At 49.4% G+C, this 17,716-nt stretch overlaps 1 protein-coding gene across 1 annotated transcript; it reads right to left on the bottom strand.

The window, feature by feature from the left end:
- Positions 1-9,762: 9,762 nt before the first annotated feature.
- On the bottom strand, positions 9,763-17,080 carry LOC119095421 (lactosylceramide 4-alpha-galactosyltransferase). The gene is made up of 3 exons (XM_037218252.1): positions 15,750-17,080; positions 11,543-11,780; positions 9,763-10,727 (listed from the first exon to the last, which is right to left on the bottom strand). Exons 1-3 carry the CDS (start codon positions 16,342-16,344, stop codon positions 10,514-10,516), a joined length of 1,047 nt encoding a protein of 348 aa, XP_037074147.1. The 5' UTR covers positions 16,345-17,080; the 3' UTR covers positions 9,763-10,513.
- Positions 17,081-17,716: the final 636 nt, after the last annotated feature.

Raw genomic sequence — 17,716 nt, 5'->3', positions numbered from 1 at the left:
TTCGATCTTTGGGGAACTGCATATAACATTTCAGTTTGCTTTCATCCCCTGTTCCTGGCATCCCACGAGATCCACTAGTTATAGTGAGCCACGCCATTCAGACCTGCAGAATGCGGCAGGCCTTTCCCACTTTCTTGCCCTGTCTCGTGACTCCGTGAACCCAAAGGAAGCATCTGCACAGTGCACATCGAACTGGGGATGAAAGAGCATCAAATAGCTACCTTTTTCGCAAAGAGCCGCCGTATGTCCGTGGCAGAACCTAGCGACCTGAACGATTACACCAATCGACAACCGATCCGCCACAGGCAATTGAATTGACGCTTATAGGCAGGGGGTTGAAACCTAGTCGGGACTAGACCTGGCATTCCCATGGTGACGTCACCATGGGATTGCCCCAGAGCATTTGCGTGTCGAGGGGCATCGCCATGCGTGTTTTTTTTAAATAACTGTTTTCGAATACTTCTAAGCTGTTCTCTCCCATAAAACAAGTCTCAAGACGTTTGCCGGTTTGTCTCCTACCCATATTCGGGGTTAAAACAGCTGTGGCTGGTCAAATATTCCAATACCAGCCCGTATTCCCATACCATATTTTGCATCCAACAAGGGCGACTTTTACCGACGTAAGAGATGATTATCACCCTTACTGTCACGGAACGTTTCTTACTGTGATCCAGACGCGGGTTACTTCAAACCGGTGATACATATAAAGAGCGGTCAGCTCAATGGAAGGGAAATATTTGAGTGTGCAACCACTGAGAAGACGGTAGCGATTACATTCAATGTTAACACGAGCCCGGGTGGTCAGTTGGATACCCTTCGCTCGGGGGGTCAATCTGACCCCCCTGAGATCTCAGGAACTAAGAGAGCTAGAGGCATCAAATTCACAGGGTGTATTGACTTGTACGTGATCGCATCAAAGTGATAGTTTGAGGTTTTTGCCAACTATCCGCCATTCAATTGTCTACAGCTATGCAAAACTTGGCGCGGCTACGCCGCGTTGTTCGGAAACCATTCCGGTATAAAATTTAATTCAAGTTGGTTCAAGAATGGTTCAAGAAACCATTCCGGTAAAAAATAACATTCAAGGTATAAAAATGAGAATGAAATTATAGTTCTAGCGCCTCTTCAGCAGCCAAAGCTGCTGAATCAGTCGAAGCAGCCAAATTCCGCTGATTCGACTGATGACGTCACAAGTGTAATCGGCACGTGTTGGTCAACAGCGGATGCATGCCAACCGTAGTTCCCTTGGCTTTTTGAAACGGTTCTAAGGCTAGAAGCCGCTAAATATCCCTTGCTGGGTCATAAAGCACTATTTCTTTTCCGAACTGGCCTTATTATCAGCTGCAAGGCTTATCAAACATTAATTGGCTGACGTCCCAACCGAGGGCCTCGGGCTGGAAAGCCAGGAGACAAAACTCACACAAAGCATTTTCGGTAATTCATTGCCCAAGTTGGATATAGATATACATGCAAACGGAAAAGTTATTAGGCCCATCTTAAAAAAGCAGTGATTAGAAATCACATTGACATGAAGGGTTGAGGTCAGGACAAAGGCCTGCAGACCCCTGTTACATGTTTGCAGGGGCCGGGTCAACTGAGGTGTTTCATTTCTTCAAAAAGTATACGCTGTTTGGCTGATTGAGCATGCTGTGTTACGAACTTGTAGATGCCACAATGGGGTCAGGCCAAGGCCATTCCATAGGTTGGCATGATAATTTGGTGTATTTATGCGACCATGATTCAAAATATTTTCACACCCATTTTGCTGATGCTGAGCAGCTGAAACGTCAGATACAATTTCGTTCTGGTCAGTACGCAGTCAGATGTAGGTATGATGCCAAAATTCAATGCCAAAACGAGGTCAACATTACACGCGGTAAGCTAGTCATGTCAAACATGCTTTCGGATTGCTTGTCCCACAGGAATGCAATATAATCACTTTTAATCTTGCATCGGGTCATCTTAGTGCCTGAAGAGATCAAAACCTGTTGTTTGTCACAACCTAATCTGACCTTTGAAAGGCATTCAACAGCCATGGGCAGGTTAGGGAAATTGATTTTGAACTTGCTGCGTAAATAGCCACCACTTGCTCATATCTTGTTTGAAATGCAGATTTTATCCTTTTCAAAGTGGTAGAAGTTTTAATTTGCCGGGAATAGCGGACAGCAAACTTTCGTGACGATGCAATACCCAGTGCGCAGATCACCTTGATTTATGCATGAATACACACTCTAGCATGATTTCCTCAATACCAAGAGCAGCCACACATTGTCCTTATTCTAAACATCGACAACAATGGGGCACAAGTAAAAGACCTGGTCACAGCATCCCTTTTCTATGCAGCATGTACAGTTCTCACTATTGGTGGCTTGCGGCACAGATGCTTGTCCAATATCTATGCACAGCAACACAGTGTTGACATTTCTTCTCACTGTCAGGACTGTGGATGACCCTTTTTCCATGCTTCCCGTTTAGCCACCTGTCTGACATTCTCATTACAGATCCCTGGCATATCGAAGCAAAAAATTGAATGTTATAGTTATCATCATCTTTCTGCTGATATGATGATATCATCTTTCTGCTGATATGATGATATCATCTTTCCGCTGATATGATATCATCAAGGTCGTGATAACTATCCGTCATCCGTCGCTGGGGGTTAGTTATCATCAAGATGATGATAACTAACCCCCAGCGGTGCGCGCACTCCCCGTGCCCGCCGGAACTGCTCAGCTGATCACACAACTCCCCTGCCTGCCGGAACTGCTCAGCTGATTACACAACTCTCTGCCCGCCGGGACTGCTCAGCTAAGCCCCGACCGTTACAATAATAGGGCAAAAGATACCATCAGTTTCAGCATCAGGCCATGCACTGGTTGTCTTCAGGTTGTCACCTACCATGTTTTATGTTTAAAATACAACCATTGGTATGCAATCAATTATAATGTTTTCTACATCTTATGACAATGATAATCGTGTTAACATATTATTTTGAGTGCTGCACCAGTGGTAAGTGGTCAAGGACGCCAAATTAGTTGGGGCCTTCGATTCATACTCGCCTCCACTCACTCCACTCAGCTACAGCGAACTGAGCAGTATGAAAATGATGCAACCCACCCCTCAAAAGACACCAACGAACAGGTTTGTTTCTTTCCAGATTTGGCTCACCTTTTTCTCAAAGTTAGGCTCAGGCCAAATATTTTGGGGGACTGGAGCCCCTGACTGAAAAGGAAGCTGTACTCCTGTCATATGCCAGTCAGTGTCAGGCATGTCGGTATAATTGCTGATGTCAAGTATGACCCAGCACACGCATGATGAAGATTGTCTTATGTTTCTAGCACTTGTACAATCACAGGACTATGTCTAGCACATTTGGGGCACAGGCGAAGACTGGCACAGGTTGTCCTTTACACAGGGAACCGCTTATGCTGTTGGAAAATGACTAGCTGCAACTATTAGTACTGCATGATACATGGATGAATTACCCTGTCCCGAAACCCCGCTAGGTTTTGTGAAGTCAGTCTCGGCCTACCAGCAGGTATCGAAGAAATCACACAACGTGCTTCAGTTCGACGCTTAAAGTTTTGCCTCTAGATGTGCAAGTAACCATGTTTGACACATCAAACCAATTTTATAAGGCCTCGCTGTGCCAGGATCATCTACATCACAAGTGATCCACAAATTTCCAATATATTCAGGCCCAATTTTCACTAATTTTCGGCTTTGAAGGTCAAAGGTATGGGAGGGGCGGGGGCGGGGGTGGGAGGTGAGAAGATTACTGGTTGGGGCTGGTCTTCAGTCTCTCTGAAAATTTTATTTTTTCTCTATGTACATTGATCGGACATAAATCATCAAAACTTTATTGGAGAATCCTTGGTGTCCCTGCTCGTAATGTAAGCATGTAGCACGACAGTTTCTTCTTAGAATGGCTTGCAGAAGCCCAGAAGCCAGAAGCCTTGCAGGACCTGGAGAGCACCAGTAACAAATATCAGCTTGTCACACTCTGCTGATGTGCGTGCTGCCTATGGTCTGATACTTAGATACCCAAGGTTTCAGGGCGTGTTCCCAGATTTTGTCATTGTTAGCCTCCATAAGGGCGACGCCAATACGCATGTGTGAATATCTTAAGTACTTTACATCAGCATCATGCAACTTCCTAAAAAAGCTGGATTGAGAGGTAGATACGTCCACACAGTAGTTGGTATTGTGCAAACATAGCTGTGTTACAACATTAACCAGTGCACCGCTTCCCCAGATTTTGGCAACTTTAGATGGTGCTGTTCGCATCTCCTGACCTGTTCTACCTCATGACAGTTGCTATCTGGAACAAACGTTATGAATACAAATAGACCTCATCACAAATTTTACATTACATCATTCTTTTGATATTAGTAAGATGACCCTGAAATGAAAGGTGCCAGGATAACAAGCAGCCTGGGTCTCAGATCTGCCACTGACACATAACTTGATTATAATGCCAATGAAACGGCTTATGTTACACATGTGTCCTGTAATTTGCTTACATCGTGGCGTTTGCTTCGTGATGTCATTTTTCAACCATATTGTTTTATCAAAACGTGACTTTTTGGAGTTGCTCGGCAAAAATGGCGGTTAACGGCTTGTGTGCAATATTGTTTTGGTTTGTCTTTTGACAGGATTGCTGTGTAGGAGACATTCAGCCATACGTTCTACACATATTCAGCATTACATAAACATGTTGTGTATTGGTGTCTTCGGAATTCATCTCTTGAAATTCAGTGCAAGAATTCGATAGAAATAGTGCGATTTCCTTCGTCATTTCTGTCGTGCCTATTTGCCTGTATTCCGGTTACGGTTTTGAAACGGAGGGTGATATTGATTTCTTTTCTTGCTTCAGACAAGACTCCGCGTCCGGCACCAGCTCACTCACATTACCCTGCCGTTATTGTGTCATGTTGAAGAGGAGCAGCCGGCGCCTCTACGTTCCGCTTTTTCGCCGTGCGTAAACCCTCCAGAAGTACCGTCCCAAGAACTCTCGTACTCCCGACGCGCATCACGTGGCGGCGCCCGCTGTCTGAGTGCTCCCTGCAGACGGGGTCGGTGGAGCCGGCCTTTCTGTGCCATGCTTACCCCCCTCCGCGTGGGAAATACGTGATTCTGGCCGCCGATGCCACCGTTGGCTGCGCCCGGTGGCTTTGTTCGGTCAGCGATCCGGACCGTTGCGTTGAGACCTCTGTGCCGACACATCAGGCGATCCAGCTCCGCCTGACGCGAATGTGAGTGGAATGGCCCGCTACGTTATTTTTTAGTGTCCTGATAGGAACAAATGAATGTGAGCCATGTTTTGCTGGCGGTCCCAGCGAATGGCACCATCTAGAGATGGGGCCGTTTTTTTGCTTTCCATGCCCATGAATCCATAGCTGTTTTACATTTTCCACATGTCCGCTTCAGAGCGTAATTGAAAAAATATTGTCGTTCGGTGAACAGCATTGCGATAAAATCGAATAATCGCATGAAAATATCGACGTCAGGGAGTCAAATTAGTGCAGGAGTTAGAGGATGCGTTGCGGGCTTTTTCGCTTTTCCTATCATTTCCAATTTGATATTTGTCACAACGATCCGTGTGCTCGTGACGTTGCATCTCGACTAGAGCCAAGACGGATGCAAATTCACCGCTTCGGATTGCCATGGGTAAAAAAGCTTGTTTAACTGTAATTTACAACCCAAACGCCTTCCCGACAAGAGCCTATATTTAACAAAAATGGAAGTTTCATGCTCACCTGGCCTTCCTCTCCTCAGATAAGTACATTGTGCGCAATGATACACCTGTTGACAGGTGTGTTATCCCCCAAAACCAGTTGAGAACAGAACGGATGACAAATATTGCTGAAAGCTAGCCACAGATGTACTTATAATTGTCTCGATCCCTCCAGATACCGCCCAATTTTCCTTACAGAGTTGATGAAGTGAAAGGAGTGGACGGAGAAAAATAAATATGCATATCATACAGTCTCGTTTATTGGGTAACAATGGTTCGTATAGCTTCCAGTCAGGCATGCAATTTTAATGCACGAGTGTTTTTTCCTGAAGTCGCCAATGCAGAAATTAAGACCAGAAACATAAGGTTGAAATCGCTCGCAGTGATTAAATGTTTAATGGTCGCTTTGAGCTTTTAAGTGGTTACAGCACTACGTCTTCTAAATTTTAGGCCAAGGAGGTAAAACGTAAGACACAATTTGAACATCTGTAAAACTTACTGACTCGCTCGTTATCATAGGATTCCTTCCCATTTGTTGTCGCGATGAGGAGCACATGATCGCTTACATCCTCATTTGTTATTGGTTAAAACCGTCATGCGATTAGTTATCGAACACTTTACAAACCCATCTTGGTGCCTCCGGATATCCTGCTGCTGATGAAAAGTATGTCACGTCGCGTACTGCCAATGTATATACTTTGTCTGCAGACGGTAAAAAAGCGTCCACTCGCTTACGAGCGTAGAACTCATATCAATGCCTACCGTTCATGAAAAAAGACTGAGATGCTCTCATTGCTCAAAGTTTTATTCAACGTATGCTTTCAATGTCGATTGTGATGAAATTTTGCGCATTAAAACACTGAAAGAGTATATCGTGTTTTAGTGGCCCAGACCTCTTTCAGCACTGCCTTGTGTGGAGACAATTTGTGGCCGATTTGTGGGTACATTTCGTTGCCTCCCAATTTTTTGAAGGGTCCTTTTAGTACCGTTTCTAATCTGCTCCTCGTCCTTACTGCCCCTTCTTTCCTGCATAAAATATTTAATCGCTCACTAAAAGAATTAAACTCTTCATATGAACTTGATGACGGCATGCAATTGCCAAGCCGAGTTCGCGCACCACCTTAGTTTTTTGTTAGGGTCAATAAGTAATTGAATGAGATGCAAAAACGCTGATTTGGAAACTGACAACGTAATTTTCTATAATCGTGCATAACCGCTTTCTTGTCTGAGTGGTGCGATTCGCATTAAAATGCGCCATTACGGTATCGAGCACCGTCAATCACCTGCGCTCGCGTCCCGGCGTGTTTTTCGCCAGAGGCATTGTGCAGAGCTCGTAAATGCAGGCAAATTTGAATGCAACATTCGGTGGGTGTGCGGTGTGAGCTGTGAGTAGAAGCTAGCTTCCTACATGCCTTAGCCGAGGCATATAGGTGAGGCATACCCAAGTTTGCACAGGTTCCTGTCCAGCAGTATGTGTAGTGTGCACGGCTATGAATGGGGTATGAGACTGAATATCTGAACTCTGAACATAAGTTCTTTTACTGTGTGAAGACGTTCAGTTAACTGCAATTCACACCTGATATCAGAATTTCAGTATCAGCATGGGGACAGCAATATTGTCAAAAAAATTATTTCACTTCAGAAAGAGGCACGGGAAGTTAGCCAGCTTTGATAATGTTTCATTCGGACAACAGCTGTGAAAAATTTCATTGTGGGATTGGTCGGTGTAGCTTTCGGGGATAAACCCAGTGCGGGACGACAATGTGCATAAAGTTTCATGACATTTTTATTCTTAGAATGCACTTGCCTGGCAGGTAGTGCCACGAATGAAACACGAGTGCTGCTCTTGGGGCAAGATTCACGCTGATACACCCCATTGACATCTTTGGTGTGCCTTGCTAATTAGGAAAAGCTGATACCAGAAGCCTAAAGCCGTTTCTAATAAGTAGTTTCAAATTTATGCCATGTCTATGTATCTTCAAGAGTGCATATTTGAAAATGCCCGTGAGAAATGCCCTGAAAAGTAAAATAAGGATCCTAGATTCAGGAGCATGTTTGTGTTAAAGCATTTGGAAATTTTGTACATGTGTTTCAAGTGATGTAGATTTTGTAATAATTGGAGCATGTGAGGTAAAGCAAAACTCTAAATTAGGAATGGAACCCGCCACATCTGGCACAAGATTCAGGATGTCTTCAGGCTTGACATTTTGCTGGCACTTGTGCCATAGCTTGTAGGCTCGTTGATTACTGGAGAGCAATTTTTACTGAGTAGATTGAGTTGGCGTCCCATGAAACACAGGCCATGTGAACTGTGGTTACATGGTGTATTGATTCATGTGAGTAATGTTTTTATCAGATTTGTTGCACCCTGTGGATATCTAAAACATATACCAACACACTGTGGGATTATTATGTATATGAGGCGAGGAAATGAGTATGTCACGCTCACTTTTTCATTGGCATAAATTATAGAAATCCTTAATCACTTTTCTTTTGGGGCCGCCATCAGCTCACTGGCTGACAGGAAGGAAGTACAGGTTAATTCCCCAAATTGGTTACAATAGGCAGAATGTACTTGAGTACAAAAATTAGCGACCTCCACATTTTACATCTCGCCTCCTTTTTCTGTTTGCAAATTATCTTAGCCCCCACTGATCAGGTGGAGGGGGGGGGGGGGGGGGGAATCGAAACCCTCCCTAAGGTTTTTTAAGAATGCCTCTTTGGCATGCTGGCGCTTTGGGGCCCCGAGCAATGTAAATCGTTGGCTCCGGCTTTGCCCCTGCTTGGGAAAAAAGCGTTTAGCCCCATGCCGCCACGAGGCCGACTGTGCGTCACTGGTGGCGTCTGACCGAAAAATAGGCCCCTATTGTCTCAGTGAGCCCTTCATCAGCACGCGGAGCCCTCTGGCTGGCAGCTGAGTGTCCGGCCCTGTGGGCCAGGGCACCTGAATGCGACCTCTTGCTGGCTTTTCGGGCCCTTCGGGCCCTCCAATCGGATCCTTAATCGTAGGTTACGAGGGGCCCGAAGGGCCCTCGAGACCCTAGGGGCCTACGTGCCCCTACCTCCCTTGTTTGCGTTGCTGATCAAGGCGAGGGTTAAGGAGACTGGTCATACCATTTGTATGTTGTCGGGGAAAAGCGGAAGCTTTTTTACCTTCCTTGTTCTGTCCCGGCTGCTGTCCCATGGTCCACAGTTCCGTTCTTCTTCTTTCTGATTCATCCCTCTTTCACGTAAAGAACGTATATTACATCTACCGCCCTTAAAATTACAGCAGCAGCAGCAGTTAAAATAAGGAAACTGTAAGCACGGGCTCAGCTGCACCCTTACTACAAGGACAATGCCCGCCACTGCTTTCCTAACGCATGCTCTTTTGAGCCCTCCTCCATTCTCATCATGCCCTGACCACCCCAGCCCTTTAAGGCGCACCCACCCCCGCCCCCCCCCCCGCCCAAACGGTCCGCTAATGGGGATTTGCATTGTGCCTCGCACCAGTCTAATGGTCACACAGACTGCCGGTTTCGTCAGTCTTCTGCTGCGAACGCCATCTAGCTCCCGCCGCGGCGAAGTCGCCTCACTGTGACTCCCTCCATCGGCTCTGGAATACTGCGCCTGGTCTCCGGCGTTTTGCCGGCCTGGCGGACTTCTGACGGCATGCTTTCTGTGCCCTCTGGGTCGCAGCCAGGTACCCAAGCGGTCCACCGGAAGCCAGCTCCGCGGCGGCGGTGCGCGCGCTGCGCGGCGGAACGTTGGCTACCGGTGCTCGATACCAGCGCTCTAAGATGGCCGCCCACTAACAATATTCGGCGCGTCGCTGAATGGCTGAATGACGGAAATTGCACGCCGGATTGAAAAAGATCCCCTGTAGTCGTATACGCGCGGACAAGATTGACCAGGACTTTTCTAAATCCACAAGCGGATAAATTTCAAACATGTAACAACAATGCTGTCTGCCGCTATAAGTATTTGCAAAGAGTCGACCACGTTTTTTGATATCAATAATACGCAAGACAGCAATAATAGCAAAACAACATTCGACCGCTTGTATTTCTCGTAATGCCAACCCGAACAGAATATACTAAAGCAGAACTCAAGGTCACAAACACAAATAACAGGCATAAACACGAAACATTTTGGAAGCATCAAACGTAAGAAATCCACAGCGCAAGTCGCTGTGGAGATCAACATCGCCCCAGCCCAAACCAGGCTTCTGATGGGGCAACAAAGGCGTCACACTAAACGGCATCCGGGGTGGGTGACGGAGATTCTCCATCGCCGCCGAGCCCGCGGCGAGTACGCTAACATTGTTCAAGAGCGCCGCACTGCTGACCCCCAACAGCACCAGCTGTGCTTTTGTATGAGCCGGAAGACGGCTGCGGTACTGCTGGCCGAGATCGGGCCGACCAATACCCGGCAATCCAGCAGCTGCTCCACGAGCCAATAGGCGCTGCTCAGCGCCTGTCGTCACGCTGAGGTACCGTCAGAACAGCAATCTGTCTACACAATTAGCATCGTTTGCTTTCACTCAAGTTGAGCTGAAGCCTTAAAATAATCAAACAAATTGCTGAATCATGGCGTAAAACTGCTTCATTGCTACCTTGTCCTCTTGCTGTTTCTCGTCGAGCCACCGGAGTTTTTGTGCCGCTCTTGCTGCAGTCCAGAATGTGAATTATGACGGTGGGGGGGGGGGAGGAATGCAATAGGGGCAAAAAAAAACCATCGTTATAGTCAAGCGTCAGCTCCGCCTTACAGACGTAGCCCAAAGACATGCCCCACCGGTTAGAAGTCGGCCCCGCCCTGCTGCAGCGACCAGGGGCAGTGCTGCTCAGCCAGCTGGTGGTACGCGGAGCCGGGCGGCACGCGGCGCTCGCGCGTGAACCGCCCCCACGTGTGCACCAAGTGCGAGCCGTTCACGCGCTCCAGCACGGCGTCCCGCGCGTCCAGCTCCAGAAACAGGCTCCAGTTTTTCCATGGGATGGCGTAAAAGCACTGCCTGCGGCCGTGGGAGGGGAGAGGGTCAGGACGACGTTATGGTGACCGCAGAGGGGCACATCTGTTGGCGGGCGGGGACGGGGCACAGCTGTGCTGTGTGTGAGTGACACAAGATTTCGAATTCAACTGTCGAAGCATTAAAAACGGGTGCACGTGTAGCCCAAGATCCACGACGTCAACGGCCTTACGCAGCAGCCTGCCACAAGCATACCCTAGACTGGAGGCACAGTCCGTCCTGAGCACGTCATGCGTCGGATTACTGCGCATCGTTCGAACAGAGGAGACCCGCCGCCTGCCTCAGCCCTGCTCCGAACGTCTCACCTGGTCGCGATCAGCAGCGCTGCACCGCCGGCTGACGCTCTGCACTAATGGCGGCGTCAGCTGGTCTGACACTTTATCTGGACCGTCCTCTCCGTGGACGTGGCATGCCTTCATCAGTCACCGTCCGCTCTCACCGGCCATAGCTGATGTAGTGGTCCCCGCGCTCACCGGCCAAGGATGGTGTAATGGCCCCCGCTTACCGTCCATGGTTCGTGTGGCGGTCCCCGCTTTCACCAGCCGTAGCTGGTGCAACGGTCCCCGCTCAGCGAATGGAGATGGTGAAGCTGTCCCCGTTCACCGTCGGTAGCTGGTGCATAGGCTGTCTGCTCTCATTGGCCGTAGGTTGGTCCCACTCACCGTTCGTCGGTGGTGTAGCCGTCCCCTTCTCACCGTCCGTAGATGGTGGAGTGACCGTTCGCTCTCACCTTCCGTAGTTGGTCGGGTGACCGTTCGCTCTCACCGTCCGTAGATGGTGGGGTGACCGTCCGCTCTCACCGTCCGTAGATGGTGTAGTTTCCGCAGTGGGTGGCCGCCAGCGGCGGGTCTCGGAGGCCGCAGGCCTCGGTGAGCACCTTGGTGACGACGCCGGGCCCGTTGTGTCCCCAGTTGTACGGGTCGTAACCCTCTGTCAAGCGGCTCGCCAGCAGCCGCGGCACGGCCGAGTCGCGGCTGAACTTGAGCACACCTGACGCCACGATTCCCTCCGACTGCAGACCAGCACCATCGTCCAGCGCTGCGGCCGTGGCGGCAGACGAAGGTCACGGGCCTGACCTAGACTGGCGGCTGATCGGGTCACGCGCCACTGGGTCCAGCAATCACCGGAGGACGCTGGTTACCCAGACGGATCGCAGGTAGCGGCCGAGACAGAGCAGGCCGTGCAGTGAAACACTATGCAACTACTACTGCAACAGCAGCAACTGCCCTATGCCTGCAACACATCACCGTAGACAGCACAGATCATCATCATCTTCACAATGGCGTAGCTCGGAGGGGGGCAACAGGAGGACAAATTGGGTTATAGAGGCTTTTCTCACCAAAAGGTCCCTCTTCGTCACGTATCGGCCTGATTCTATGCTCGGAATTCACTTTGCAAGGCATTACGGGCCATTTTTGGTGTTTTAGAAACGTTACGGACACTGGTGTTCATTTGATTTCTTTTGTGAGTGTTCTGCCCCCCCCCCCCCCCATGTGTCCCCTAGTGTTGGCTTGGTCTCGCCATATTTGGGGATGGGACATTACAAAAACACAGAAAAGGGATGGCAATTACACACAAAGACGATCTTCTTTCATTCTTCCTCGCAGTGTCGTTACTATGGGGGGTGCAGCTGAATAACTTGAAGCCGCAACCTTAATATGACGTCCCCATTGAAGGGGAAGCTTTAGGCATTGGGGTGAATCATCTCATACTTTGAGGTTTTCTGTCCTTCAAACGTTAGCTGCTGTCCGCATCCAAGTATGATACTGACGCCCCTTATTCTTTGTTGCAATTTTTCACGGGACAACACAACCGAAGTAGCAACTTTTTACTTTGGCACGGAATCAATAGTATAAATGATGGGTTCAGAGGAGTTAAAACTGAAAAACCACGCAGAAAAGAAAAATTTTGCCAAGACAGATTTTTTATATGATTCCGTGCTGAACATTGAGCATCGCTGTCACTTTTAACACGCGCCCGGGTGTCCGGTTGGATGCCCTTCGCTTGGGTGGGAGGTCAATTTGAATCCCCTGAGATCTCAGAAACTAAGAGAGCTAGAAACACTAAATTCACAGGATGTCTTGACCTGTACGTGAACTCATTTAGGCCAAAGTTTGAAGTTCCTAGGTCATGACCTTCGCGCAAATAAGGTCAAACAAATCGAATTCCAGGCTGGTCTTCAAAAAGTCCATAGAGCCAAGATACTGTTCTAAGCAAAAGGTCACATGATCATTTAAGATCAGTGACCTTTTGAACCTTTAAAGACCATGGTGACTAAGAGCACACGAGACTGCATTGAGTTTTGCATTTGAAAAAGCGACTAAGATTAAGTTAGGCAGTATGTTCCTAAAAACAGAATGTTGACCTGAGTCATGTTAGGTCAGTGACCTATTGTGGTCTTTAAGGAAGTCCATGGAAGGTGTATAACGTAGTTCCTGTTATCAACAAATTCCAAATGGGCGCCAGAAATCACCTCATACAGCAAGCTCTAGAGTAATACAATAAGTTGGCTTTGACTTTCGTCTGACCTTTGTACCTGACCCTAGATCAATGTTATTTGCTCAGTCACTTGTTGTGTTACTTTAGAAAGCATCTCAGAGATGTGTGGCTTCGTCTAACACTCCGCTTTTGGATCAGATCGAACGATTCCCTAGAAATTGCCCTCGCTGAAACCATGACCTGATCTTGACCGGTCACAGGTCCGCGACCTTACATGGTACATCTAAGTTGTTGATGCCAGACGATTTTCAATTCAATTGTCTACAGGGACGCAAAACTTGGCGCGACTACGCCGTGCCGTTCGGAAACCATTTTGGAAAAACCTTCGGGGGGTCAAGTTGACCCCCACCCCCACCCAAGTGCGTGTTAATTCGCCATCCCATAACTGTAGTACATCTGCAATAGATCCACTTTGCCTCGGTCTCTTATCCGAATAGCATGAAAGGTCATTTAGTGTGCAATGCGATTACACGGCCGTGGGCTGCCCTGTAACCAAGCTTACACTATCAAGCTGACGGTTAAATGACCCTCATTGGCGGACCATATAAGGCCACTTGTCCTGGACGACGAACATACCACGACGCATTTCGCAACACTACGAACGCGGCCAAAATGCCTTGAGCGCTCTGTCGTCGTCGGGCTTACGGCCCGATCATTGGTGTCTTTGGGCAAAAATATACTTTTTGGCGGGCGTTTTTCACCCTGCAGGCAAAAAACTTGTACAAAGACGATGTCCGTGAATTGCCCCTTAATCAGTTGTGTCGAATCATGTCACCTGTGACATAAAAAGCAGTCATGCATGGTTAAACTTTGACAAACACATGGCACCATTAATTGGAAAAGTGGTATCGTTTTTGACGGCACTAGGCCTTTTGGACAATATTTCGAAACAGTTTGAGCTTCATTCGTGTGACATTTTCTTTTTAATCGTGTAGCTGCGCTCTTCTACCATTGCAGGGAATTCAACGATTCGAGATCAAATCGGACATATAGGTTGCAAGGGTTTCAGGTCTCACGTGTATCGCTGTGTGCAGCAGGAAATGGTGAAATTGAATGCTGCGCAATCTTACGCAAATAATTCAAACTTCTTTTGTAGGCTGGTCATTTAGCACGCCGAAAAACTAGCTCACATCAAATTAAAATGACTCACCCTAATATAACATGCATCCATTACAGAGAAATTTACGCGCACCTCAGGCTGCGCAACAAAAATATAATAAACATACATGTAGCGGTTCTATGAATGACACAAGCATTTGCTCACCACTATTAGAACAAACTCATCCTCAACGTTGTTTTGACAGCGCATTTTTACGCACGCAATTCAAGCAGCTTGCTTTTAATCTTAATTCTACACAACTATCAGTCAATATAGGTCGATTCCTGAGCATCCTTGATAATGATCATGGTATTGAGTACAATTATTGATACCATGGCGTAGCTCAAATGCAAAATGTGGTACGACACCCAATTCAGACAGACATTTTCCCTCAACGCTCGTGATTCGCACTAAAATTGCACTTCAGATGGAGCAACATTTTACAAGGGAGGCGCAGCGACCTACTCCAAGGACGACAAAATCAAACTAGAGTAGACTGTATAATTTGCCGAGATGGCTTGGCCTCCAAACCTCGTAATTGTATCCATCAATGTATCCAGTTATCTATCACCATAATGCGGTCGCCTCATAGAAATGAAACAGATATGTTTGCTTACTGAGCAACGCACATATTAACGCTTTGACAACCCATACCCTGGCCATGTTAAGTCGTGTTTGCCCTCACCGCAGATCACACGTAACAGCTGAGCGCGTAAGCGATCAGCAGACTGCGCAGCTTGAGCCACACGACACACGAACGCCTGACATGTAATGCTGAAAAGCAACGGAGAACGGAAATAACCGAAGTCCTTAATGACTATCCCTGTACCGTATCCAACCAAGAGTATGTGCTGCCGGCCCTGGCCGCCTTCAAAGTGTGCCTTCGGCACGCTAAGGCGGCTTCCAGAGATCTGCCTCTTCCATATCAGAAGGTGCCTCCAGTTTCGCCTCCTTCCGTGGATTAGTCCTTGCAGGACTGCTATACTGTTTAATTTGAAGGTTTTTAAAAATGATAATACAATTTGCAATACAAACTGACTCTCGTCAGAACAAAGTGTGTAAGTCCGTTGACACAAAATAAGCGGAGGGACATCATGGGCCACTCGGTTCCCCCCAAACAAGCATGAAAACAGACAACCCTATTTGAGAGCATTTTACAGTAATGTTGCCTTTGACACCGAGAGTGCCTTTGCAACCTCAAATGGGGAGCTTGTCCGCCTGGTCACGCCACAGTATCTCGGCAAGTGCTGGACTCGTACCCACCCACGACTCGAAACCATCCCCGTATGACAACAGCACGGACGTCCGCCCCCTCTTGCTCTTCCCCACCCCTCTCCCTCTGTCTCCCTCCCTCCCTCCCACTCTCTTCCTCTCCCTTTCTCTCTATCTCTTTCCCTCTCTCTTCTCACCGGCCAGTGAGCGGCGTACAATTACATCCGTATCGAGGTAGAGGCCGCCGTGGTGCAACAGCACTGCAATGCGCGCCGCGTCGCTCATGTGGACCACCGGCCAGGGCGACCGCAGCACGGCGCGACTCTGGTACCACCGCTCGAAGGGCGTGTCGGCGAACAGCGACCCAAAGTCGAGCCGCGCCAGGATTGTGTTATTGCGCTCTAGCAGCCGGTCGGTGAGCGCGGAGCGGCGCAGGCGTGGCGCTGCGGCTAGCAACACGACGAGCATGCTCGGGTGCGCGGACGCCGCCGACTCAACGGTGCACCACTCGCGCGGAGTGATGTGGCGCCGGCCCGACGTCTCCAGCAGGAAGATACAGCCGTTGGGCGGGAGCGGCGGCGCCACAGGCACAGTCAGCCAGCGCTCCGAGTCGACGGCCGCAGGAGGAGGCCCGCGCTCAGCGGCGGCAGGGTAGAAGACGGCCACGAGCGCCGGGTCGGGACGCCACCACACCAGCCAGAGCAGGAAGAAAAGCAGCGGCGCGGCGGCGCTCAGCAGCAGCCAATGACGTCGCCGGCTGCAGCCGACGCACGCCCACACCCTGCCACACATCGGTACTGAACACGCCAGCGATCCGCCAGCGCCGATGCGGACGGGAGAGTCGATCGATCGCGTTATCTGTTTGTGGTAAAAAGCGTCGCTCCTGTGGCCAGCTTGTTTAGGTTCGCTCTGCGGTCGCGCAAGTGTCCTGGTCGCCTCGACGCGTGACGTCACTCGGTGCACTTTACGCCCGGCGATGGTACTGGATCGTCCGCCAGATGTTATTATCAACACTATGTGCTGGAGACATCCATTGCAACCCGGCACACCTGGCTTGTTTAAGCTATGTGGCAAACGCGATGACGCGGACGGAACAGCATGCGTTTTTCCCACCTCAAAATTCACTATGCACGCGAGGGACGCTGGGCGCCGGCCGGGCCTTTGGGCGCCGGCTGTACCAGCTGGTCACTCGTCCACCAACGGCGCTGTGACCCTCTGGTGCCGCTGCTGCATTCCCGCCAGATGTGATGGCGTTTCGTCGTTACAAAACTGCTCGCCTGCTCCGATTCTGTACCGTTGCCCCGGTCTTCTGTGTGATGCGGCCCTCTGGTTGGATGGTCATTGCTCCGATCTTCTGTCTAGCGCGGCCCTCTGGTTGGGTGGTCATTGCTCCGATCTTCTGTCTAGCGCGGCCCTCTGGTTGGGTGGCCATTGCTCCGATCTTCTGTCTAGCGCGGCCCTCTGGTTGGGTGGTCGTGTCGTGGCTCCGGTCACGCTCGCGGCACCGCCGGTCCCACCCGGCGCGGCAGTCACACCCGCACCTGCCGCCCCCCCCGCCCGCCACCGCACTGGGAGGCCGTCTGTCAAAACATGCGCGCGGACCCGTTGCTTCATGCAGACCAGCCCCCGCCCCGCTCCCCTCCCCGGCCTCCACTGTCGGCGCGCCGCGCGCCGGAGGTGACCTTAGGGGGACAAATTTATTGGACAACCAGAATGCCCACTTCAACACCAAAATACGCACCCTGATCACCAACTGAGTCAGCAAGCCGAAACGGCCAGCTCATTACCGAAAGACTATATCATCAACAATCGTAGAAATTAATTATCAAAATCTGGTTTAATAAGCCGACCAGACTTCAAGGCTACAGGTGAAGGGGATATCATCACCGAAGTGAATCACATCATAACCGAGAGAGTATCAGCTTGTCGCTCTCCGCAGCGTAATTGATATAAACTCCCTGCGATCCCATCCCACCCGTGGCGCTATAGGGGCTCAAGTCGCTATAAACGTACTGGCAGGGGTACATCTAAGACAATTAGACACGGACTGAGAGCATTCCAGTGGGAACCCATAACGTGGGGGTGGTGACGAGGTGAGGCGGACCTCTGTATTCTCGATCTTGGCTGACCTTCTGTGCTCTCGCCTCTCGCCAAATTTCGGGGA

Source organism: Pollicipes pollicipes, unplaced genomic scaffold (assembly GCF_011947565.3).
Source record: "Pollicipes pollicipes isolate AB1234 unplaced genomic scaffold, Ppol_2.1 Scaffold_4219;HRSCAF=4965_pilon_pilon_pilon, whole genome shotgun sequence".
Taxonomy (NCBI): Eukaryota; Metazoa; Arthropoda; class Thecostraca; order Pollicipedomorpha; family Pollicipedidae; genus Pollicipes; species Pollicipes pollicipes.
The sequence above is the reverse complement of the archived record's forward strand: the minus strand, read 5'-3'. Positions and strand labels throughout refer to the sequence as shown.

Coding starts and splice junctions, on each gene's coding strand:
- LOC119095421 (XM_037218252.1), bottom strand. CDS start 16,344: ATGTGTGGCAGGGTGTGGGCGTGCGTCGGCTGCAGCCGGCGACGTCAT. Junction 11,781..15,749: donor TGTACGCCGCTCACTGGCCG/GTGAGAAGAGAG, acceptor CCACGGCCGCAG/CGCTGGACGATGGTGCTGGT. Junction 10,728..11,542: donor AACTACACCATCTACGGACG/GTGAGAGCGGAC, acceptor CCACGGCCGCAG/GCAGTGCTTTTACGCCATCC.